Source organism: Pantherophis guttatus, chromosome 11 (genome assembly GCF_059756535.1).
Source record: "Pantherophis guttatus breed Tessera chromosome 11, ASM5975653v1, whole genome shotgun sequence".
NCBI lineage: Eukaryota > Metazoa > Chordata > Lepidosauria > Squamata > Colubridae > Pantherophis > Pantherophis guttatus.
In genome coordinates, this window is record NC_142073.1 from 11,261,826 (window position 1) to 11,288,426 (window position 26,601).

The 26,601-nt window shown below is 43.5% G+C and overlaps 1 protein-coding gene across 2 annotated transcripts; it reads right to left on the reverse strand.

Moving 5' to 3' along the window:
* Positions 1-3,170: 3,170 nt before the first annotated feature.
* Positions 3,171-26,601, reverse strand: LOC117670545 (uncharacterized). 2 transcript variants are annotated; one of them, XM_034425797.3, is made up of 7 exons: positions 26,305-26,601; positions 15,974-16,142; positions 8,235-8,286; positions 7,619-7,809; positions 6,065-6,223; positions 4,251-4,361; positions 3,171-3,373 (listed from the first exon to the last, which is right to left on the reverse strand). In XM_034425797.3, the coding sequence occupies exons 1-7, from the start codon at positions 26,403-26,405 to the stop codon at positions 3,260-3,262; spliced, it is 897 nt and encodes a 298-aa protein (XP_034281688.1). In that variant the 5' UTR covers positions 26,406-26,601; the 3' UTR covers positions 3,171-3,259. The 2 variants fall into 2 exon arrangements, with proteins under 2 accessions (XP_034281688.1, XP_034281689.1); XM_034425798.3 differs by lacking the exon at positions 26,305-26,601 and adding an exon at positions 16,258-16,322.

A 26,601-nucleotide genomic window follows, 5' to 3' on the forward strand; every position in this document is an offset into this window, starting at 1 on the left:
GGACTTCAACTCTCAGAATTCCCCAGCCAGCAAGACTAAGAGCTCAAGCTGCCAAGGTAGTTTATCTGCTTTCTTGGCACCACAGGTGATCATCTCCTCAAATGACTGCACCCAGAAGAATAAAGGAAGCTCCAGCCTTGTAAACTCAGAGTTAAATTGGCTCTTAAAGGTAATATCTTGCTGAGGTTTATGTAACCTTATCTCTTGTTCCTCCGTTAATAAATCTGATTAGAGAAGTTGCTGTAAGTCTACTCAGATGACAAGAACTTGGCATGTAAGCTTAGATCTTGGCAGTTTTGAACATGGATGTGCTTATGGACTCTTCCTCCAAGCTCCTTGCTTCACGTGAGTAGCAGTTTTGAACTAATCTTGCCAAAAAGGCGAAACATTTTGTGAGGAAGAAAGCTATCTATACCGTTTATTTTGCAAGAGACTTATGTAAGTTGATCCTACCTGGTCTATAAAGGGCTATATGAGCACTAGATGGCAGCAGAGGTAATTGTTTGGAATCTCTTTGCTGCCAATTGGTGGCTGTCTAGATTTTTGCAGCCCAGATATGATCAGCCCTAATTTATAACATGCTCATAAATTTCCAAATGTGCCCAGCGGCCTAAACACAATGAGTAGGGTATACCCATCTCAGGGTTTTTCGGCAGTAATACCCAAAATGTGACAGTTTATATTTTATTTGTGTTATTATGTAATTTATTTTTATTTTATTAAATTTCTATACCGCCCTTCTCCCGAAGGACTCAGGGCAGTGAACAGCCACAAGATAAAACACATAAATACAAAAATTTAAAATAAGTTAAAAACGAATTAAATAATTTGGCTGAACAAATTTAAAATACCCCACAATTTAAAAACAAATTAAAATTTACATTTAAAAAGGGGAGAAGATTTAGGCCAGGCCAGCTTGATGAAATAAAAAAGTCTTAAGCGCGCGACGGAAGGTGCGCAGATCCGGGATCCTCCGTATCTCCGGGGGGAGCTCGTTCCAGATCGTAGGAGCCCCCACAGAGAAGGCTGTCCCCCTAGGGGCCGCCAGTCGACATTGTTTGGCTGACAGCACCTGGAGGAGCCCCTCTCTATGGGAGCGTACTGGCCGATGGGAGGCTATTGGTGGTAGCAGGCGGTCCCGTAGATAACCAGGTCCTAAGCCATGGAGCGCTTTAAAGGTGATAACCAGAACCTTGAAGCGCACTCAGAAGACCACTGGGAGCCAGTGCAGCTCGCACAGGAGATGTGTTACATGGGAACTCCACGTCGCTCCCATAACCACCCACGCGGCCGCACTCTGCGCCAGTTGGAGCCTCCGAGTGCACCTCAAGGGGAGCCCCATGTAGAGAGCGTTACAATAATCCAGACGAGAGGTGACAAGGGCATGTAACTTCAACTTCTCGCAAGCAGGGCAGAAAAAAACCCATAATTGGTTCATAACTAACATTAAAGACAGGAAACACATTCTAAGGCTATTGCCCAAAATGATTTAGCCCAGATTTAGTACTCTGACATCTGGTTCAAACAAAAGATAGTCAGTCATCTCTCTGGTATATTTTCCAGATGTTGTTTTTCTAAGTGTTTCATTTTTTTCTTAGCTGGTGTCCTTTTGATTAAACAAATCTCCATGCACTTTCCATTAATATCCTTCAGTCACATGGCATTATGTTATCTTCCCTTTCTTAGGACAGCTGCCAGTTTTGTATATTCAGGATGTATAAGTGATTGTTTATTTTCTCTTCTCACTGAAAGGGCTTTTTGAAACATGAAACTTTTCTTGCCCAAGCTAGAATTTGTAAAGGAAATATTTGTGTGAAAGAACACATTACACAACTGTAAATAAAGCCTTCCCCCACTCCTTTCAAAGAACACTCAGACCACTGCACCTGTGTTGTGGCCCGCAGAGTCGGACAGTGAGGAGGTTGGGGGGGAACTTGGGCCAGTCCTGGGAGCTGGGTAAAGCTCGGATGAGGGCTCTGCATCAGAGGCAGAGAGGGGGCCAAGGCCAACTGATAGTTATGTGCAGCCTCCAGAGTCTGACAGCGGTGAGGCAGAAGAACAGCGGGAGCCTGTTCCCAGTGTGTGCATGCACAGAGCTGCCAGAGGACAAGAACAATTAAGAAAACAGGGTCGACTTGGAAGTAAGGCTTGGAGATGATTGGCCCCTCCCATAAGACATAAAAGAAGAGTGAACGGAACATGAGCTTTTGCAGGAAGCAATTAGTTCATCTGGCCGATTCAAGATTTGAAAGTTCTGTTTGTGACTCTGTGCCAAGTTTGGCCTTGCCCTGAGTCTGGAAATTAGCTCTCTGGCAGCGTTCCACGTGAGATGGATGAGTATTGATAACCTTCCCCTAAAAAACTGTTTATCAAGCCTTATGGACTGTAAATGAAAGTAATTTTCATTTTTTACAGTTTTTCAATTTTACAGTTGTATAAATAAAAGAGGTTTTGCAGGACTAAGATTATGCTTTATGCTTTCTGAAGCTTCTAAAGTCTTTACCCTGCCCAAAAGATGAACAATAATCACAAGTACATTTCATAGAAAAGAATGGATTACAGGTAGGCCTTGATTTACAACAATTTGATTAGCGACCATTCAAAGTTGCGATGGCACTGACAAAGCGGGTTATGACCATTTTTCGCCTCTGCATCATCTCCATGGTCACATGATCAAAATTCAGACCAGGGGTGGGTTCTACTTATCTTTACTACTGGTTCACAATGGGGCCGCATGCGCAGAAGCCCCTGTCAGGGTTGGTGGGTGGAGCCTTCCACCGGTTTTACTACCGGTTCTTGCAAACCGGCCTGAACCAGGGGCAACCCACCACTGGTAATGACGTCTGGGCAGGTGGGTGGAGCCTCCCGTCACTGACGCTACCGGATCACACAATCCAGATAGATCCGGCTGAATTTCACCCCTGGTTATTAACAGTTGTATCTGCAACCGAGTATCTACATCTGCTTCAGAAACCTTCTTCCCCTCAGTATCCTGGCCTATTTCACCAATGAAATGTGCCTTTTTTTATTTTTTATTTCTTATTTTTTTTTGCAATCTGGATTGATTCCTGAAAGACTCAATGGCCTTGTGCCATTCCAGTTGAAATTATTAAAAGAAATGAGATGTTTACAGTCTCGTGGCTAAAAAGAAGAGGAACCAGGAGGAACAATTTGGGGACAAAAGTCAATTTAATCAACCAATAACACAAGATAAATATTCACATTGGCCCAAGTTCGCCCAGTTCCTCAAACAAGTTGTTCACCACGGAAGGACTTTCCCTTCCCAATTCAGAAAAGTGCCCGTTTCCTTCTCAGAAAGATCAGCCAGAAGGTTTAGGATGGCTGCTACGCTTGAACTCGCTGTCATTTGAGCCTGGAGAAATGAGAATAATATTTACACGGAATAAAAACAAAATGAGACGGGTGGCCTTGATAACAATCTTTAAAAACATTTCTCATTATCCACAATCAAGCATTTCCTGGTGCTCTCTGAAGGCGTTTCATTACCCTAACTAGGTAATATCATCAGTGCTAGAAGGAATGGGATTTGCTGTCAGTTTATATTCTAGTGCAGGGATGGCTAACCTTTTCTGGACCGAGTGGCCAAAGCGTGCTGCAAATGCATGCATGTGTGCCCCTCGCATGTGTCCCCCTGCATGCACACACAGCCCCACATCCCCCTGCGCATATGCAGCAGAGACCTGAAGACCAGCTGGCTGGCGGGAGGCACATGCACAGCAGAGCTGAGCTGGGGCGACGGCTCGCGTGCCCACAGAATTCTGGCTGGAGAATTCTGGGAGTTGAAGTCCACAAGTCTTAAAGCTGCCAAGTTTGAAGACCCCTGCTCTAGAACTTCAAACGTTCAGCTTTGTGCCATTCTGAACACCTGCAGAAGACTAGGGTGTGATATGAAGCATGAAGGGAAATTAAATTCAGATCTATGGGCAATTGGTCTTCGGCAGCCGTCCCCCACAAAAACAGTGTCCAATGCGCAAAGCAAATTACCACCAAATTGTTCGTTGCTGGAGGCAAACTATAACTTTCCTTCACTTCTCCTACATTTTTCAGGCGATCCAGATACAGTTTCACCCAAATGAAAACTTACAAATGAATTAAACAGGTTTACGATAATTCTGTTTTGGATTTGGGCTAATTTATATTGTATGCTCTGGGTTTTGGTTGGTCAGAAGCCCCAAATATCCCCCTCCCAAGGTATGAATGTGTTTCCAGAAGAAAAAAAGAAAACCTACCATATTGCCTCCCATGTCTGTGAGCACCCATCCTGGATGCAATGTGACGCACAGAATCTCATCGTCCCTAAATGATAACGATTGGCACCGTGTCAGCATATTCAGAGCAGCCTAGAACAGAGACATGCCGGGAGAAGGGAATTGCATCAAGCAGGCTCCGTGAGCAAGAGAAAATGTATATATATTATCATTTGAATGCCAGAAAAATCTTTGTATTTTACTCCATGCCAGATTGGGGTTTGTTTTTGGATAGAGGTTAGGGCAGGGCAGGGCAGGGCAGGGGAAGGGAAGGGAAGAGAAGGGAAGGGAAGGGAAGGGGAGGGAAGGGAAGGGAAGGGAAGGGGAGGCCAGGTAAGGGGAAGGGGAAGGAAAAAAGGGAAGGGAAGGAAGAAAAGGGCAGGGCAGGGCAGGGCAGGGCAGGGCAGGGAAGGGAAGGCCAGGTAAGGAGAAGGGGAAGGGGAAGGGGAAGGAAAGGAAAGGAAGGGAAGGGAAGGGAAGGGAAGGGAAGGGAAGGGAAGGGAAGGGAAGGGAAGAGAAGGGGAAGGGAAGGGAAGGAAGGAAAGGGCAGGGCAGGGCAGGGCAGGGGAAGGGAAGGGAAGGAAAGGAAAGGAAAGGAAGGAAAGGGAAGGGAAGAGAAGGGGAAGGGAAGGGAAGGAAGGAAAGGGCAGGGCAGGGCAGGGCAGGGCAGGGGAAGGGAAGGGAAGGGAAGGGAAGAAAAGGAAAGGAAAGGAAAGGAAGAAAAAAAACAAGGAGGGGAGAGGAGAGGGGAGGGGAGGGAAGAGGAGAGATTTCACAAATATAGGGAACATGACAGAGGTGGTATTCAGCCGGTTTGTACCAGTTCAAGTGAACTGGTAGCGGAGATCGCAGGCAAACCGGTAGCAGAGACTGCGGCCGCCACTATGCTGTCCTATTTAGGGACGTTTTCGAGGCGGGGGGCATGCGGGGAGGCCGAGTGCACGAAGCAAGCTTGCGCACACACAGCAAACCAGTGGTAAGTATATTGGAAATCCACCGCTGGAACATGAGATAGGAAAGTGGCAGGCATTGCATTAACAGTCTGCGATTTTTAATTTTTAATTTTTTGGGCCAAATTTTATATATATTTTTAAATGTTTTAATATTTGTATTCTATGTTTTTTTTTATCTTGGCTGTACACCGCCCTGAGTCCTCAGGGAGAAGGGCGGTATATAAATTCGAAATTAAATTAAATTAAATTAAATTAAAACATAATAATCCCTAGTGCATCATTTACTCCGTAAACATTTTCTAAAAACAGGATCAGTATCCTAAAGTACCGGTAATCCTCATGTAGGGACCGTTCTGTTATGTCACTGAATGAAAAGTAATTTTATAACCAGTCCTTGCATTGATGACTCTTGTGGTCTGTAAAGCTGAGGAGAGCTGAAGTAAAATCACAGACACGGTCAGGGTTTTACTTGGCAATGGCTTCAGTGAACAACTGACTTGCTCAGGGGCGGGTTTCTAACCGGCTTTACTACCGGTTCTCTTTGTGCATGCGCTTCGCACGCGATCGCCTCTTTGCGCAAGCACGTTGCGAATTTGCCCAGCTGAGGTGCGGCACCTCTCAGCTGGGCGAAAAAAGAAGAAATATAAGGTCGGGGGCAGGCGGGAGGGCCCAGCTCCTGAAGAAAGAGAACCGGTTTGGTGACGTAACAGTGTCACCGCTACCGGCTCGGCCGAACCGGGCCGAACCGGGAGCAACCCACCATTGGACTTGCTGTCTCAACGGCGGTCAGTACAGAGTTATTTTAATTACCCTCCACGCTTTGGTCCAATGTATATTTACTACCTTGCTGCAACGGTAAGGAACAACTTGTCCGTAATTCCACAGGTAAACTTCCGTGATGGAACCGGCATAACTGGACATATTGACAATGGAGGCTTTGCTGCAGCTCATCCCTTTCTTGGGACTGTCTCGAGATGCCTTCCTCAGCAAAGGCAGGAATGCCTAGAAAAGACAGGCAGAATTTAAGGCAACCATCTTATTCATAGGCTTGGAAGGCAGTGACCCCAAATTGTTGCTAACTATCCATTCCCAGCTTTCAGATTCGGGTTAATGTCAGGGTTCCAAGTAACACCCCCAATGAAAACTCCGAGGCTTGAGTTTCCTCAAAGTTCCATTTTATTAGAGAGGTCATATTGGCACATCTGGGAAAAGCCGAATCTGAAAGCTTCCAGGTTTTCCCCACCCAAAGGAAAGTCCAAGTCCCTGCCCACCACCCAAATGTCCATCACATGGTCCAATCAAAGCACCATCCCAACTAGAGATGCCTCCCACCTCCAGCTGTCCAGGTGCAGGGCAAGATGGCCTTGACTCTCTGAGAAAGGAATGTTATTTTGACTATATATCATCACTCTGGCTCCCTACAATCCACCCTCCCAGTGTCCCACAGTAGTAAATGTGGTAGGCCTGAATATCCAGTGAAAAAGATAGCTTCCAGGCCTGACACGATCACCATTAGGGATTGTCATTTTGCAATGTCAAGGGGGAGTCAGCCTTCCATCCTTCCGAGGTCGGTAAAATGAGGACCCAGATTGTTGGGGGGCAATAGGCTGACTCTGTAAACCACTTAGAGAGAGCTACAAAGCACTGTGAAGCAGTGTATACGTCTAAGAATAGAATAGAATAGAATAGAATAGAATAGAATAGAATAGAATAGAGTAGAATAGAGTAGAGTAGAGTAGAGTAGAGTAGAGTAGAGTAGAGTAGAGTAGAATAAAGCAGAGCAGAGCAAAGCAGAGCAGAGCAGAGCAGAACAAATAGAATAGAATAGAATAGAATAGAATAGAATAGAATAGAATAGAATAGAATAGAATAGAATAGAATAGAATAGAATAGAATAGAACAGAACAGAATAGAATAGAATAGAATAGAATTCTTGATTGGCCAAGTGTGATTGGACATACAAGGAATTTGTCCCTGGTACATAAACTCTCACTGTACATAAAAGCTGTAAATGCTAAATCATGATCACAGTCAGTACTATTGCTATTACTATACTTGCAGAGCTATGGATTCACCCTGGGAAATCTCTGTCCTTTCCCATTGCAAAGTCTATGGTCTAAAAACAAACCAGAATCCAGCAATTACTCACAAAAGTCTTTTTTTTTTCATTTGACAGTTTCAATAGGGGCGACTCCCCACGCTCAAAAGCTGCATCTCTTCCTCTTAATATTTGGTCCTGTACCTTCTTTGGATGGAAAAGGCACGCTGTTATTCTGCCTCCCCCCCCCTCCACCCAGAAAGCCCTGTCAATCAATGATGTTCTGCTTCTGAACATTGGCAGTAGTGAAGAAATGGTCCGAAGAGAGGGAGAGGAAGAGGAAGAGGTGCTTCCACTACCTGGCTAATCATCATGGGCCCAATGACGTTGGTTTTGTAGACCTCGGCCATGGCTTCAGGTGCTTGAGATTCGACTTTGGAATCATGGGATGCAATTCCTGCGTTGTTGATGAGCAGATTCAACCCAGTTCCATTCAGCCTCTCCGTGACCATCGTTACAGCCGACTTGATACTGGATGGATCGGTAATGTCTACAGGAACAAGGAGAAGGTCTAGGTAGGCCTCGATTTACAGCCGAAACTTTCTGCTGCTGACATTTCTTAAGTGAGTTTTGCCCAGTGATGAAATCCAAATTTTTTTTTATTACCAGTTCTGTGGGCGTGGCTTGGTGGGCATGGTGTGACTTGGTGGGCGTGGCACGGGGAGGATACAGCAAAATCTCCATTCCCACCCCTCTCCAGGGGAAGGATACTGCAAAATCCCCATTCCTTCCCCACTCTGGGGCCAGCCAGAGGTGGTATTTGCCGGTTCTCTGAACTAGTCAAAATTTCTGCTACCGGTTCTCCAGAACCTGTCAGAACCTGCTGGATTTCACCCCTGGTAGAAAGGAAGTTTGCATGGATAGTGATAGGGTACTAGAGTCTTTCCTAGCATATGGTCAGGACCACTTACTTACTCAGTGGGATGATCACAATTTCCTGGTGCTGAGCGGCCAAAGTCCTCAAATCCTGAAAGATACAAAAACTAGAGATTTAGGAAAGACCCCAGCTGATGGGCTGATTCTCACAACCCACTAACCTCGGCATTCAGATATCTCCTCACTAGATTATGTCAATTTATATATATATAGATAGATAAATCTGATGACAGATATATCATATATATCTGTCATCTGCAACTCTATAACCGTCTGGTTTGGTTCTGCAACCCAACAAGACAGACACAGACTTCAGAGGATAATTAGAACTGCAGAAAAAACTGTTGCAATATTTTTAGGATCAGACTCAATAATAATAATGAGAGTTAGAGGTTCAAATATATTTCTCTTTAATTATAGTAGGCATTCTATATTCACTGAATATTCACAGATAGAAGCAAGGAAAATGGCGAAGGTGGCTCCTTATATATACAAAGGGTGGAGCCAAGAGTGGGAGTGGTGAATTATGAATACATTAAGAAACAAAGAATAAGTTAACCCCTGATATCCCATATATACATTATTTACACATTAGGGAATAAGGCATTTACATCTGACAAATCCCCCTCTAAATGCCGGTTCGCTATACAACATCAATTACATTCAGATTCAGGACAATATAAGACATACAATTTAGAAGTTAAGTATTTGTGCTGTTTAGAAGGTAAAGGCTTCGTCAATATGTCAGCTAATTGTTCAGAGGTATCACAATGCACTGCTTTGATAAATCCATCTTGGGACAATTGTCTCACATGCTTAAATTTTATATCTATATGCCTGGATCTTTGTCCAATGGCATCGGATCTAGATATTTCAATGGCCGCTTTATTGTCTTCATGCATAACAAAAGGCAAAGCAGGTTTTTTCCAAACATCTGAAATTAAGTCATTAAACCATACAAGGTTATTTGCAGCTTTGGATAAACAAACATATTCCGCTTCTGTGGTTGAAGTGGCTACCAGTTCTTGTTTACCAGTGTACCAGTAAACTGGACAGTCATTTAACAGAAAAATATAACCAGAAGTACTTTTTCTGCATGATGCATCTCCAGCCCAATCCGCATCTGCGTAACATGTAAGTCTTGGTTCTTTATTATCACTAGGCTCTAATACTAGACAAAAGTCTAATGTACTTTTCAGATATCTTAAAATTCTTTTGACAGCTTCCCAGTGATACATTGTTGGTTTACTAACGTGCCTTGATAATAAATTGAGTGGTAATGCAATATCTGGCCTGGTCCAATTAGATATATAAAGAAGTGAACCTATGACTGATCTATAAAATGTATTATCCTTGAATTCAGGGGAAGATTCATCATTATTTCTAAGGAAATCAGTTTGCATAGGAGTGTCACAAGGTTTGGCATTGTTTAAATTGCATTTGTTTAGAAGTTCAATAATCTTATCTTTTTGAGTAAGTTTGAAACCCCTTCTAGTTTTGTTAATTTGTACACCAAGGTATTTGTTTACTTTACCTAGAGATTTCAACGAGAAATGTTCATTTAACTTGTTTACAAAGATTTCTCTTCTCTCTCTGTGTTTTCCTATATATAAAATATCATCTACATAAATCAATACAAACTCAACGTGATCATCACTCTTTTTGACAAAGAAACAGTTATCAGCAGTGGTAGCGTTGAAATCCATGGTTTTAAGTACTTTTACCAAGCAATCGTACCATCTTTTGCCAGATTGCTTTAATCCGTATAAACTCTTGTTCAATAGCCAAATTTCATTTTTATTAGTGTATTGACTGTGAGGTGCTCTTACGTATATTTCCTTATCTAGTTTTGCGTGTAGGTACGCAGTCTGTATGTCATATTGAAATACATCAAGATTGAGTGTGGATGCTACTACTAGAGCTGTTTTAACACTCTCTGTTCTTACTGTGGGGGAGTATGTGTCAGTATAGTCCTCCGGATATTTTTGTGCATAACCTTGTGCAACCAATCTAGCTTTGTATAAGGTATTGCCTCCTTCTAGATTCTTAATTTTATAAATCCACCTGGTACCAATAATTGTTTTATCTTTGGGTGCAATCGCAGGTGTGAATACATTTAATCCTTGCAAACTCTCCATCTCTTTTTTCATAGCTAGTTCCCATTTTTCTTTTTCTTCACGAGGTAGTTTTAATACTTCCTCATATGTATTAGGTGTTATTTGTTCACCATCCATATGCATTATGTAATCTTTGTATTTATTTGGTATTTGATTTCTGTTGTTCCTAATAGCTCTTTCTGGTTTGCTATGGTAGTCATGCAAATATCTTGCTTCCTTTTTTGTTAATGTGTCTGTCTTTATTTTGTGTTGACTATTTGTCCATGTTTTGGTTTTGCTTTTACTTTTGTTAATATTTTGATTTCCTATCGTCCCTTCTTCACGAGATTTGGTATCCTTGCATTTATTCGGAAATATTTCATTAAGATGTAATTTAGACCAGTTGGCCTGTTCATGGAACACAGCTGTTCTGGAAACTATAAATTTATTATTATTATCAATGAATCTGTACCCTTTGGTGCCAGTTTCATATCCCATAAATCTTAATCTTCTGGATACGTTTTCTCCCTTTCTCCTCAATTGTTTGGGTATGTGTACGTCTGCAGTGACCCCAAATATGTGCATGTGTGCTAATTTTGGTTTCCTGTTATACATCACCTCATATGGTGTCTTATTCACAATACTGGACCAGGTTCTATTTTGAGTGTAATTTGAATAATGTAGGGCTTCTGACCAAAATTGTTTGCCTAAACCAGCATCCTCTAATGTGCATCTAATCATGGTTTGTAATGTGGAATTTTTTCTCTCTGCAATCCCGTTTTGGAACGCAGAAAATGGACTAGACGTGTAATGTAGCATTCCTCTATCCTTTAACCATTGGGAGAATTCCTTAGACATGAATTCACATCCCCTATCTGTCATAATTTGTTTTATTCTGATATTATGTTGTGTTTCTATGCGTTTGTAAAATTCCTTAAATTTTTGAAAGGTTTCATCCTTGTGTTTTAATGTGTAAACAAAACCATAGCGACTGTAATCGTCTACTATTGTTAGGAAGTAACGTTTTCTATAAGTGATTGATGGAGTTAATGGACCAACTAAGTCCATGTGTACTAAGTCAAAAATTTTGTTAGTTGATCTGGTGGATTTTTTTGGCCTGGGACTAGTTTTTAATTTAGTAGATTTACATACTGAGCATTCCAAATAATTTTCACAATTTTTTATTTTGACACCTTCTGCGTGTTCAGTCATTTTTTGTACTACAGGAAAACTTGCATGTCCTAACTTCCTATGTAAGATATGAGCACACTCGTCATGAATTGGTTTACCTATTTTTGGTTTCTTCTCATTGTGTGTATCTGTGTGATCATGAGATATTTTACATTCATCATTGTCACTGTTACTAATATTTTCATCATCTGCCTCAATGCAATCTTCCATGTTTGAATCAATGTTATGTAACCATCTTTCTTTTGTTATCAGATAGGGTAGGCCTCCTTTAATCATCACAGTGCCTACATTTGTTTTATTCTTCTCTAAAGTTGCTTTTCCCTTTGAGAAAACTATATTGATGTCAGAATCTCTGCTTAATTTTATGACTTAGTATGTTGTGAGGTATTTCTGGTATTAACAATACCCCCTCTATTTTTCCTAGACCAGGCAAGGTCACATTCCCTCTGCCTAATACTTGAACTTTTTCTTGATTAGCTACCTTTATTACAAACTTATCTTCTGTAAATGAAGACAATATATTTTTGTTATTAGTGGTGTGATTAGTTGCTCCAGAATCAATAAGCCAATTATTGTTCTCATTTGGTTGCGTTTTGGTGCTATCTTGTTTATTTAGTCCATTCAGTGAACCAGATTTTCTCTCTTTTGAATTTTCTCTGCCCCCTCTACTTTCTCTGTAATTTGGTGGGCTTCTATATTTATGTCTATCTGTGGAAGACTGTCTATAATTGTATTTATTCCTATATTCTGACCTAAGTCTTTCCTTTGAAATTTTGGGGCAATCTCTTCTATTGTGTTCTCTGGACCCACAATTGTGGCATTTAAAAGTTTCATTATATTTTTCTTGGAAAGCTACCTTCCTAAAAGGTTTGTGTTCTGTGTGATTGCTATAACGATTTTTTCTTGAATTGTCTTCTGCTATCAATTTGTTAGACAGACTTTCTATTGACAAATATCCTAGATTGATGGTGTCTAAGTGTGACATAAAACTATCCCATGATGAATCAAGTGAGTTGATAATAACACTTTTCATTGTTTGATCTGAAATCACTTCCCCCCTCAAATGCAGCTCAGCTCTTATTTTGTTTAAAGATATTAAATGCTCACTTATGGAAACCCCTGGTTTTACTCTGGAAGAAAAGAAGTCCTTAGACATTCTTGTGGTGGTAGCTACACTATCGCTGTGAAACAAATTAAACATGCATTGAATTATTTCTGAAACAGTTAGATTTGGTTTGATGCTATGATACATTGCAGGAGACACGCTAGATATTATTAAGAAAAATGCCTTATGGTGTAAACAATCTATTTTTAAAGTCCAAGGTCTTCTTGGGGGACTAGTGATAAAAAATAGTAAATTTTCTTTCATAAATACAACCTGGAGCTGTTGATACCATTCTTGTAAATTAATGCCATCAACCCTAAGTTTTGGGAAGTCACTGGGTAAGTTACCCACATTATTTTGTCCATTACTTACAACCTGAGGCAGTCCGTGGTCTCGCAAGTGTAGGAAATTGCAAAACGGCATGGGAATGCTCGCAACGAGTCTGCGCGGTTCTCTGGCCAGTTCAAGTCTTTCCGGACCGTCTACGTAGTTTCGCACATGCGCGTTGTTCATTTCTTCTTTGACGTCGTCGTGGAAGGTTCTCTCCATTGCAGCTCGCTCGCTCCGTTCCTCTTCAGACGAGTCGGTCTCTGGCTCGGTCTTAGGAGTTCTGATGGCGGTGACTGTTCTTCTCTTTCTTTTGGGTGCGTTGGCACTTGCTTCGGTCTGCGGTGTAGGGCGGAATCGACATGGCTCTCTGGGCTCGGGCGTCGTCGTTCTCGAAGTCAGGATGGGAGCGTGCAGGTCTTGAAGTATCGGCTTGTTCGCTTGCTTCTTCGTTGGCGCTTTGGAAATTTTTAATTTTGGCCCGAACGCAGCAAAAAGCGTCTTCATTGCTGACTTTACTTGGGATTTCGTTAAGTCGTTTTCATTTTCTGATTCTGGCTCTTCCGAAGAGTTTGAATCCTCCTTTTCACTTTCGTTGTCTGATAACGTTTTTCGCGCCAGAAATTTTGAACTGAGCATTTTGATTGGCTCTGCTTCGCTCACTTTGGAGGCTTGTTGAAACCAAGATGGCTGCCATTCAAAATTTCGCGCGGGATCACATCTTTTCTTTTTCATAACGACTTTCTCTGTAGTCATATCACTCACAGTTTTTTGGTCTTTGGGTTTCTCTTTAGCGATGTTTTTCTCTCTCGCTGCTCCGCTGTTCTTCAGCATTTCTTGGAGGTTCGCGATGAGGCTTTCATCATTCTTCTGGCTTTTTAAAAGCTTCAGTATCTCTGACCTGAGTTCGTTATTTTCTATTTCGATTTCCTCCTGGCCATCATTTTCATTTATTAGTTCTTCTTCTTCAGTGGTGTATTCTTCGGATTCTCTCGAAATCGCGTTTGTGGATTCGTTGATTATTTCTTGTTCAGTTTCTATTTCTTTGCTGTAGGCCCTGGTGTTGGGCCTATCTTTCTTAGACATTTTTAGTTATTTATTGAGTCAATTAACCATCCTCTGCTACCAGTTTGTTGCAATATTTTTAGGATCAGACTCAATAATAATAATGAGAGTTAGAGGTTCAAATATATTTCTCTTTAATTATAGTAGGCATTCTATATTCACTGAATATTCACAGATAGAAGCAAGGAAAATGGCGAAGGTGGCTCCTTATATATACAAAGGGTGGAGCCAAGAGTGGGAGTGGTGAATTATGAATACATTAAGAAACAAAGAATAAGTTAACCCCTGATATCCCATATATACATTATTTACACATTAGGGAATAAGGCATTTACATCTGACAAAAACAATGGCTACCAACCTGCCTTCCATTGAGGACCTGTATACTGCACGAGTCAAAAAGGGGGCTGTGAAAATATCTACAGACTCCTCGCATCCTGGACATAAACTGTTTCAACTCCTACCCTCAAAACGATGCTATAGAGCACTGCACACCAGAACAACTAGGCAGAAGAACAGTTTTTCCCAGAACACTAACATTAAATCCCGTGGACCTCGTTAACAAGGATGATGAAGATGACACAGCCCTGAGCAAGGATTTGTCTGGTTCCTCCTGTACCCTTAATGATACAGTGTGTGTATCCCCATTTTGTTTTGGATTGCAGGACAAATCAAATTCTTGGCTTCAACAGGGGAAAACTGCCACATTATGCCCAACTGACACTTCTGAAGTACGTGCTAAGTTCACTCTTTTGAAGGTGTCCAAGAGCAGGGGTCACCAACCTTTCGGATCTCAGGGACCACTAAATTCATAATTTTAAATCCCGCGGACCAGTAATAAGAATTTTTTAAAAAAGATAAATAGTATTTAGTGCAATTTAAAAAATGCAAATACATTTTCTGCGGACCACCAAAATTTTCTCATGGACCACCCGTGGTCCACGGACCACCAGTTGGTGACCACTGCCCTAGAGCACTGGGTTTACTAGTCTTTTGGGAAGACTTTTCCCCCTTTTCTCTTCTAGCTTGAATAAGACATTACTCCATAGTGGCCTTCTGAAAGACAGGTAAATCCCGGGTCCAAAAATAGTTTGGCGATGGGGGACGGATGGAAGATGAAGCAGGAGAGAAATTAAAAGCAAAATAAAGTGAAGATGCATTTTAAAAAGCATATATAATTGTGGGGAGAAAAATCCTAATTGTTTTTAAGAGAGAAAGATCCATATACTATTAATATATCACTAGCTCAAGCATTTAACGTTTTAGTAAAATCCTGAGTTTGCACCCCATAGATATTTCTTATCCATCTTATTTCTACCATATAAAAATAGTTTAAAAATCAACAGAGAACACAGCTCTTAAATCTTTTCTTTGATATGTGGATTTTGTTTTCATTAAGGAAGAATGATTTTCTTAGTATCCCAGGGTCTTCAATGGAGCAGTTTGTCATCAAATGAAAAATCCCCTCCCCTTCTTTTTACTGTAGTTTATCATCACATTTACATCTTCAGTAGCTATCACCAAAACTTTATCATGGTCATAACCAGTGGGGTACAGTCAATATTGGACAACTGTGTTTTCCCCCAGAGTTATATTATCTATTAAACTATTAATATTATTAAATCTAACAATTAATTATTAAATAATTAATCCCCAAGGTTTTTAAGAGAACATGATCAAATCCTATGAATCAAAGAGCCTTCACATTTCTTACATTGTCAATACAAAAGATAAAATCTAATATCTGATATTCATTTCCAATTTCTCAGCACCCCTCGGGGCATCCAAAAGGTAAGCTTAATCTTGGAAAACTAATTGGCTAGATCAATACTTCTGATTCAAGGCAATAAAACACACATGTGAAAATGTGACTCCCAAGAGTTATGCCAGTATTTGGCTTCCTATCTGTTGTTGGCCCTGATTTCAATGTTAAACAATCTTTAAAGACTGTGAGTCAACTTCCCTTTCGTAACAGACCTCACCCTATGACATACCTGAGTACGTGGTCCCTCTGGATCCCGGCAGGTTGCAAAGATCCATTGTGGTGGGTTGCTTTTCTCAGCCAGTTGTTTGATCATCTCCAGACCGATGCCCCGATTAGATCCTGTCACCAGGACACTGCGTGGATTCAGCCTTTCCATATTTCCTTGCCAGCCGGATAATCTAGAACAACCCCAGATAAATAACTGTGGTGGCTGCCTTCTCTATCTATACCTTTACTCGCCTCTCTCTCGCAGTTCCAAGTGTTTTCAAACACCTGATCTTATATAATGCTCACGGTGCAACGAAGAGGAAGAGATAACTGATACGATGGTGCAACGCCTGGATTTAATAAATATCTGGGTGACCTTTGGACATTTCAGGCTTCCTCCTACAGGCTTGCAGATTTTCTAACTGAGCTGTAGAATCTGAGACCTCCCTACTTTCCATACGCCCTTGTAAAAGTTGCCAGAAAAAGACAAACAGAGAATTGGGGACAAAGAGGAAGTGACGCAAAGACAAATGCAAGCAACAGTTATTTGGTGTGAATAACTTAGCTAAAGAATAAGCCGTGGTTACCAACCGCAACACTTGGATCATTAAAAAAAAAAGAAGAAATGAAATGAAAAGTAAACAAACGGTATTGTGGTGTAAAGTGCTATATGTATATAACAAGGGTGAGGCCTCACTACACTCAGGGTGGAAAAGACTGAAACAAAAGAGGCACTTACTCAGTGGCACAATATTTGCTCTGTGTGCAAATCTCCTAGGTTCAGGTGTTACCAACCCCAATTAAAGCTAGAGAAACAGTCACAGAATGGTACCTGCCCACAATCATTGAGTAGCAGTCTACAAGTTAAACATATCATCATCATCATCATCATCATCATCATCATCATCATCATCATCACCATCTTCATCTTCTTCTTCATCATCATCCCTAGCTACTTTTATTGTTTATCCACCTTCTCTTCAATCACAGGTAGAACTCTTTCAATGCAGTCCTCAACTTACGATCACAATGGATTCTTCAACTTACGACCACAAGGGATTCTTCAACTTACGACCACAATAGATTCCTCAACTTACGACCACAATGGATTCTTCAACTTACGACCCCAACAGAGCCCAAAATTCCTCTTGCTAAGTAAGATAGTCATTGAGTTTTGCCCCGTTGGATGACTTTGCTTGCCACCGTGGATACGTGAATCACTGCAGCTGTTAAATGAGATACCCGGTTGTTAAGCGAATCTGGCTTCCCCATGGACTTTGCTTGTCCGGAGGTTGCAAACAGGGATCACATGACCCTGGGAACACGGCAACTGCCAGAAATACATGCCAGTTACCAATTTTGATCACGTGACCATGGGGATGTTGCAACGGTCATTAAGTGTGGGAAAGGGTCATCGGTCACTTTTTTCATTCCTGTTGTAACTTTGAACAGTCACTAAACAAGTGGTTGTAAATTGAGGACTACCTGTAGTTGCCAAAGCAGGAAATCTGTCTGCATGTACACAATAAAAAAACCCATTCTGAGCTGGATCATAATAAACAGATTTCTTTCTTTGCCTAGCAACGAATCCCCTTGGGTCCCTGTCTCCTCCGCCTTTAAGAGAGAAGTAAAAATCCCACGGGCCACTTTTAAAGCACAATTCATTACCAGGAGATTTATCAAAACATCCGCATTACTGCAATTACACCAAACGAATAAGCTACTTAATGCATCCGTTGTCCTAGTGAGCCAGCTGTGTGCTGCAGCTGCCAAACAAGTCAACACGAGTCTAAGCTGCATAAACAGAGGGATAGAAGCAAAATCACGTGAAGTGTTAATACCACTTTATAATGCTTTGGTAAGGCCCCACTTGGAATACCGCATCCAGTTTTGGTTACCACGATGTAAAAAGGATGTGGAGACTCTAGAAAGAGTGCAGAGAAGAGCAACAAAGAGGATTAGGGGACTGGAGGCTAAAACTTATGAAGAACGGTTGCAGGAACTGGGTGTGTCTAGTTTAATGAAAAGAAGGACTAGGGGAGACATGATAGCAGCCTTCTAATATCTCAGGGGCTGCCACAAAGAAGAGGGAGTCAAACTATTCTCCAAAGTACCTGAGGGCAGGACAAGAAGCAATGGGTGGAAACTAATCAAGGAGAGAAGAAAGCTAGAACTAAGGAGAACTTTCCTGACCGTTAGAACGATTTATCAGTGGAACTACTTGCCTCCAGAAGTTGTGAATGCTTTTAAGAAGATGTTGGATAACCATTTGTCTGAAGCGGTGCAGGGTTTCCTGCCTAAGCAGGGGGTTGGACTAGAAGAGCTCCAAGACCCCTTCCAACTCTATTCTATTCCTATTCCTGTTATTCCTACTCCATTCTAACTAAAGATGATCTCCACCATTAACAAATGAATTAGCTGACAACTTTTATAAATTCTTACTCTTAGTTCAGTGAGGGAGGGAGCTGCCTTTGTGCAGCGCAAAGTTGTGGCATTCATCAAAATATTTTGATTGTTCCAAAGAGCACAGTTCAACCCTAAGCTGCTTTTATTGCTATCAACCCTAAGTCTCCTTTTATTGCTATCATTTGGTGACCTTATGAAAGCAATTCTGTGCTGAGAAAAGTGAGTGACTTTTCTTCCACGTCTTTACTTGCAAACCAACTAGCTGGGAAGTAGTCCAGATCAAAAGGTGTGAAAAGCATTGAGTGTGATGGGTGTGTGTGTGTGCAGGGTTTGGTTTGCAAAACCTAGATATGTCTCCATGAACAGTTACGATAGATCTCACAAGGACCATGTTGTCTGTTGTTCGGGCTCCATTGTGAATCCTATAAGAGCTAACAGCAACTTCTTCTAGTTTTTTTTCCCCCACCCTAAATATAACTACTGTATTTTTTTGTTTTTCATTAGATATGGTTCTTGAGCTCTGTTGAACAATGCCTTGGTGCTAAAACAAGAACGTGAAAACAGCAACTGCTGAAATACTCATGGGATTTTCAGCACGCTTCAAGAACTTTATGGACTCCAGAATCTCACCCCAAGACTGTAGGATTTTGCTTCAAGATAATGGCGAACCTGTCCGTGAACTTGCAAGATGTTACATGATCTCATCTTGTTATGGAGGGTTGGTAGACCGCAACCTTATCTCTTTACAAAATTTACCAAACAGACAAGTCTCCGAAGAGTTTAAACTAACCTGTTTTTATTTACATAAATAAAACAAAGTCTATTAAAAGAACATCAGTAGTCAGTTTCCTTCTGCGGTGTCCGGTCAGCTCTTTCTGCCATTGCTCTGTGCGATTGGAGTCCGGGCAGTGGTGGGGTTCAGCCAGTTCGCACCACTTCGGGAGAACCGGTTGTTAACTTTCTGAGCAGTTTGGTGAACTGATTGTTGGAAGAAATCATTAGGGCAGAGAACCGGTTGTTCGGATCAAAGAAGCGCAACGGCCCATGAAACAGGCCAGACAGGCGCAAGGGGATTGCCGGAGCTGCGGGGGTCATCATCTGAGAGCCGTTTGCCATTTCAAGGAAGCGACTTGCCACCGGTGTGGGCGCCGGCACCACATCGCGCAAGTATGCCGGTCACAGAAACCGGCGGAGATCCCACCCTCGTCGCCACTATTTCATTCCGGACGGCTTATTGACAGGATGGACACGGCTACGTAACAACATTAACTTTATTCAGCCAACAAGGCAATTACCTCAGAATCAACATCCCGCGCTTGATAGCTCCTTTTTATATTGAGCTGTCAACGTAACAAACAATTAGAACAACGGCATGAGAACAGCCAATCAGAAAACCCAGCAACTCCCTTGATATGCAACACTCCTTCCCACCAAGCTTGAGCATGCGCCGGCATCAAGCACATGCGTAATCACTCAAATATGCTGGCCGCCGGTGAACCCTTCCGGATTGCCTGGGCTCTACCCCTTCCACCAGTTCAGCCGGTGATTTTGAATACCCCCTCTGGGTCTGAGTGCCCTCGTGTTGTCTACTATCCACCTCTCCGCGAAGGACTGTATCCTGTCTCAGGCACTCGATTGGATGGCCAGGGAATGGCTACAGGGACCGTTTGCATCGGAGTTTCAACCCTACACTACAAGGCGGCTCGAACTGTCCACCCAGGCCGGGTGCTTGCTGTGGGGCCACCGGGTGGTGATTCTGCCTCCCCTCAGACACTCATTGTTGAAGCAATTACATTGGGGTCACCCAGGGGTGGTGCGTATGAAGGCGTTGGGCCGATGTTATATGTGGTGGCTGCTATTAGATCGAGACATCATGGAATGGGTCTCAACATGCTCCCAGTGTCAAGGGGGCATACCTATGCCAGCCAAAGACCAGCCTGGGGAGTGGGAGAAGCCGGGGCCCCCCTGGTCTCGGTTATGTATAGACCTTGCTGGCCCGTTACAGGGCCAGTCATTCCTGGTGGTGGCAGACGCATTCTCTAAGTGGGTGGAGGTTGTCCCCTTGCGCTCCACCGCTGCAGATGCCATCATTAAGGCATTATGCCATATGTTTATCACACATGGGTTGCCAGATATGATTGTTTCTGATAACGGGCCCCAATTTACAACTGCCGAGTTCGAAGGGTTCCTGGCGCACCAGAGGATACGACACTGTTTGATACCGCCGTTCCATCCGTCTAGCAACGGATATGCTGAACGCGCAGTGAGATTAGCGAAGGAGGCCCTAAAGAAAATAGGGCAGGGGTCGTGGGGTGACCGGGTGGAGGAGTTCCTAATAGCTCAACATACCACACCTTGCCAATTAACGAATAGGAGTCCACCGAGCTGTTAATGGGCCGCAAGCTCCGCACGACCTTAGATAGGTTACACCCTGCATATGGGCATTTGGATTCCCACAGGAGATACCGCCCATTCCTCATAGGGGACCTGGTATATGCCAGGAATTACGGAGGATTGCCATTGTGGTTGGCGGGAACAGTAGTAGGGATAGCAGGGCCATGTTCCTACCACATAGAGGTAGAGCAGGGGAGAATTTGGAAGCGCCATAAGGACCAGTTAAGGGCACGGAAACAGCTATCAGACTACCAGAGCAGAAGGGACGATCCAAGCAACCGGCACGGCAGCACGGCCGCAGGGGTCCCCGAGAAGCCGAATGCGACCAGAGCACCCTCCCCAAGAAGAGAAGAGTCAGAGGGCTTACCTTCACCGGCCAGTAGCAGCTGGCCCAGAGAAGTCGGGGGTGGGGATAGTAGACAACACGAGGGCACTCAGACCCAGAGGGAGCGCTCAAAATCACCGGCCGAACTGGTGGAAGGGGTGGAACCCAGGCGATCCGGAAAGGTTCACCGGGGGCTGGCATATTTGAGTGATTACGCATGCACTTAATGCCGGTGCATGCTCAAGCTTGGCGGGAAGGAGTGTTGCATATCAAGGGAGTTGCTGGGTTTTCTGATTGGCTGTTTTCATGCCGTTGTTCTAATTGGTTGGTTGTTTATTTATTTATTTATTTATTTATTTATTTATTTATTTATTTATTTATTATATTTCTATACCGCCTTTCTCCCGTAGGACTCAAGGCGGTGTACAGTCAAGAAAAATATAGACACACAAACATCATAAAATTGCTAATTAAAATTGTTACTTAGTTTGGTCAATTAAATAAAACCCAGAATTAGATAACATTTAAAAAATCATTCGCATGTTTGTATGTTTAGCCCCGCCTGTTGGAACATCAGGGTCTTGAGGGCACGGCGGAAAGCACGGAGATCAGGGATATTCTGTATCTCTGGGGGCAGTTCATTCCAAAGGGTTGGAGCCCCCACAGAGAAGGCCCTCCCCCTGGGAGTCGCCAGTCGACATAATTTGACTGACGGTACCCTGAGTAGTCCCTCCCTGTGAGAACGAACTGGTCGGTGGGAGGCTATTGGTGGCAAAAGATGGTCTCGTAGGTACCCAGGTCCTAAGCCATGGAGCGCTTTAAAGGTGATAACTAACACCTTGAATCGCACCCGGAAGACCACCGGGAGCCAGTGCAGCTCGCGTAGGAGAGGTGTTACATGGGCATAACGAGCTGCGCCCATAATCACCCGTGCGGCTACATTCTGGACCAGCTGGAGCCTCCGGGTGCTTTTCAAGGGGAGCCCCATGTAGAAAGCATTACAGTAGTCCATACGGGAGGTAACTAGGGCATGAGTGACCGTGCGCAAGGTGTCCCGATCCAGAAAGGGACGCAACTGGCGGATCAGGCAAACCTGATAAAAGGCACCCCTGGCCACGGCCGTCAAATGATCTTCTAAAGATAACCGTGAATCCAGGAGGACACCCAAGTTGCGGGCCCTCTCTGTGGGGAGCAAGATCTCATCCCCTATTGTCAGTGATGGTACCAGCTGACTATACCGGGACGCCGGAAGCCACAGCCACTCGGTCTTGGAGGGGTTGAGTCTGAGCTTGTATCTCTTTCTTTCTTGTTTCTTGTTACATTGACAGCTCGATATAAAAAGGAGCTATCAAGCGCGGGATGTTGATTCTGAGGTAATTGCCTTGTTGGCTAAATAAAGTTAATGTTATTACGTAGCCATGTCCATCCTGTCAGTAAGCCGGCCGGAATGAAATATTATTATTTTAGCTTTACTTTTGGGCTGGGGAGAAGACTGCTTTGGAGATTCAGCCTATTGTGTTTATTGTTGAGGACCTGTCCTAGGTCTAACACAAAATGAAAAATCAGTCAGGAGTTAACAAGGAAAACAAGTGCTAGCATGATCAAGGTCCAGTCTAACGACTAAAGCAAAGGGTTTTGGGTGCAGTGGCAACATTCGGTGTTGTTTTGCTCCCAGTCTACACCAGCCCAATTCCATCTGATTTCCAGGCTTGCGAATTTAGCTTTTGGGTCAACTTACATTCTGTCCTTGGCAATAATCCCACAGTGGAAATACAATACAGAGAAACAGGTCTATCCTGAATTTGCATCAAAGAATGTCTTGCTCTGTTGTGAAAGGAAGCTGTGAAGGGGAAGAAAATTGACACGTAGAAGAGGGCAAGACAAAGTGAGCTTGGTAGTTGTAGATTTGTACAACTTTCTGGGTGCTTTGTGGATGGAAAACCTACATCTTCCTATGCTCCTTGTAGCATCTTAGAGTTAGCATTGCAAAGGGAGCCAGCCAGGGAAGATGATCTAAGTTTTATAAAAAAAAACCCAACCTCTGTTATTTATTTATTTATTTATTTATTTATTTATTTATTTATTTATTTATTTATTAGATTTCTATGCCGCCCTTCTCCCGTAGGACTCGGGGCGGCTCACAGAATAAAAAACACATAACAATAAATAAAACTAAAAACATCCAAATGTAAAAACCCCAATAACTAAAATCTCATAACAGATCAGGGAATTTGCTGAAAAAGCCATGTCTTCAGTTTGGCCCGGAAAGCGCGGAGGTCGGGGGCCGTCCAAAGCCTGGTGGGTAATTCATTCCAGAGGGTTGGTGCAGCCACCGAGAATGCCCTCATCCTGGGGGCCACCAGCCAGCATTGTCTGGCCGATGGCACCCGGAGGAGGCCAGTCCTATGTGACCGCACAGGGCGGTGGGAGGGGGGTCACAAGTACATGTGCCCTCACCCTTAATTTTATGCGCCCTGCCCCCACGCATGCACACGCGAACCCCCCATGCTCCCCCCACTCCTGGCACGTGATGGCCCGGTAGGCCCGTTTTTCTCTCTCACCTAGCTCCAGAGCCTTTCTAGGAGTCTAGGGAGGGCGAAAATGGCCTTCCCCACCCCCACCCCCCGCGGCCAGAAACAGTCCATTTGCCAACTTCCGGTGGAACCGGAAAGCCCGTTTTTTGCTGTTCCCAGCCTCCAGAGCCTCTCTAGGAGTTTGGGGAGGGCGAAAACAGACTTCCCCACCCCCCTGGAGGCCCTCCGGAGCCGAAAACAGCCCGTTTGCCAATGTCCGGTAGGACTCGCGTACCCACTGATATGGCTAAGCGTGCCACCTGTGGTATGCATGCCATAGGTTCACCATCACAGCCCTAGGCTGTAGCTTGCTTAGCCTCTGTCTAAATTTGGCTCTGGAGGAAACAAGGAGCCAAATGGCCTTCTTGCCTGGAAGATATTTTCGAAGAGTGTTCTTAAAAGAAACAGCTTTGGAAAGCTACAGAATTGCCTTTTGGTTGGCATTATTCTTCATCGGACTTTGTTCCAATGTTCCTCCTTCCTATTTAATTTTTTGAAAGCTATATCTATGGCTCCAAGTTCCTTGAAAAGGTCATCCAAAGTCAATAAACATACTAGAGCAGGGCTGCCCTGCGAGGTTTTATGAGAGCAACCAGGCTTTGGATTTCCTCCATGAGTTTAGCAAGTCTTTACAGCATCTGGACAAGCAATAATTGATTCAGCCTGTTCAATCAGCAAAAACGTAGCACGAAAGTTATTTAAACCCGTGGCTCTTTCTTCCAAACGGACTCAGGTTATATAGGGTTGGTGCTGGACAATGGTGGGATTCAAAAGTTTTACTACTGGTTCTGTGGGCATGGCTTGGTGGGCATAGTGTGGCATGGCAGGGGAAGGATACTAAAAAATCTCCATTCCCACCCCACTCCAGGGGAAGGATACTATAAAATCTCCACTCCCACCCCACTCCAGGGGAAGGTTACTGCAAAATCCCCATTTCCTCCCAATCAGCTGGGACTCGGGAGGCAGAGAATAGATGGGGAGCCAGCCAGAGGTGATATTTGCTGGTTCTCTGAACTACTCAAAATTTCCACTACCGGTTCTCCGGAAATGGTCAGAACCTGCTGAAACCCACCTCTGGTGCTGGGTCTTTTCCCATGCTTGCTTTGAGGACTTCTAGTCAAATGTAGTGAAGACTTGCTTCCAGATGTGGTGGGTACAGGGGTTAAACTAGAAGACTTCCAAGGTCCCTTCCAACTCTGTTATTCTGTTAAGTTCTATTCAGGGGTGGGTTTCAAAAATTTTAGCAAGGGGTTCTCTTCCCGGATGCTGGGTGGCCGTGGCCATGGTGGGTGTGGCCTAGTTGGCATCCTGCATCATGGGGGAGGGGGCGTTTTTGCCTTCCCCGGACTCTGAAGGCTTTCTTTGAGCCTCCAGGAGGGCGAAAACGGCCTCCTCAGGCTCCGGAGGCCCTCTAGAGGCCAGAAACAGCCCCGTTTCTGGCCTTCCCGAACTTCCGGTAGGCCTGTTTTTCACCCTCCCTGAGACTCCACTCACGCCCTGCACTTACCTGCATCCAAAACGGGCCACATGGGGACTCCTGAGAGGGGCAGGGTGAGCCAGGATTGGGATTTGGGGGTTCTCCAAACTGCACGGAATCTTAGCTAGAGGTTCTCCCGAACCCCTACAAACCCCCAGCAACCCACCCCTGGTTCTATTAGACCTGTCTTTTTCTTCAGTTCCTGTGCATTAACCTTCTCCAACCTACGCTCCCTCCAGATGTTTGGATTTCAATTCCCAGAATTCTAAGTGTCAACCAGGCTGGCTAGAAGATTTGGGAAGTCAAAGTCTCTAGAACAGTGTTTCTCAACCTTGGCAACTTTAAGATGGGTGGACTTCAACTCCCAGAATTCCCCAATGCTGGCTGAGGAATTCCGGAAGTTGAAATCCAACCATCTTTAAGTTGTTAGCTGGGGGATTCTGGGAGTTGAAGTCCACCCATCTTCAAGCTGTCAAGGTTGAGAAACACTGCTCTAGAAGATGATGTAGCTTTTAAGAAATCATTCCTTTCTGTCCCTCTATGGAGGGCTGCAGAGATTACACTTTTTAAAAAATATATATATTTTATTAAAGAATACAAATAGAAAGAATAAAAACCAATATGGCAGAAGGGGGCCATGTCTGATTTTAACTGAATTTTAAATTCAAGATCCCTATTTATTGGTCTGTGGAGATTCTCAGTCATCCAGGTCATGGCTGTCCCAAAGGTAGTTTTATTTCCAGAAGGCGACTGGACTTTCTTGGGTTTTTTTTTCCTTTGAAGATGTTTCGCTTCTCATTCAAGAAGCTTTCTTCAGCCCTGAAGGATCCCAGAGCCTGAAGAAGCTTCTTGGATGAGAAGCGAAACGTCTTTAAGGAAAAAACAAGGAAGTCCAATCGCCTCCTGAAAAAAGCCCCTTTGGGAGTCCTATTTATTGTTTTAGTGCATAAACAAATGTTGCAGCCTAGAAAAAACAACAACATAGGAATAAAAGGGAAAAATAAAAAAGTAACTTCCCTTTTCAGCATGACATTTATACACAATTTTAGTAACTTCACACCCATCTCTTACTTAAAGTACAACTTACACTCATTTTACCTCATAACTTGTCTCTTCACTAAAAAAAAGACGAAGAGCCTTTCTCAATTCCACTTGCCTTTTGTCAGAAAACGTCTTACCTTGATTTCCCTCTTTTACAGAAGCAGCGCTCCAAGGGCCCCCTTTGCAGTTCCGAAACCCATGAATACTTCTCCGTTACAATCGTCATCATCGCCATCATAATTGGACGGGTAGGAATCGTTTGCGGAGGGAACCTGGTTTCAGGATGATGGATTGGAGCACACTCTTTCTGCTTCCTGTCATCCTTGTAGGGCTTCTCTGCCCTCCCACACGACCATCGTTGCTGTTTCTGTAAAAGCAGCAAATGTAGAGCGAAAAAGGAGACAATTTATCTCTGCTCTTGACGTAGTTCCAAC

Excerpts from the sequence above, each read along its gene's own strand:
- LOC117670545 (XM_034425797.3), bottom strand. The coding sequence starts at position 26,405 with ATGATGGCGATGATGACGATTGTAACGGAGAAGTATTCATGGGTTTCG. Across the intron at positions 7,810-8,234 it reads AATTGTGATCATCCCACTGA|ACATTACCGATCCATCCAGT; the intron begins GTAAGTAAGTGG and ends TTGTTCCTGTAG. Across the intron at positions 6,224-7,618 it reads GGCCCATGATGATTAGCCAG|GCATTCCTGCCTTTGCTGAG; the intron begins GTAGTGGAAGCA and ends TGTCTTTTCTAG.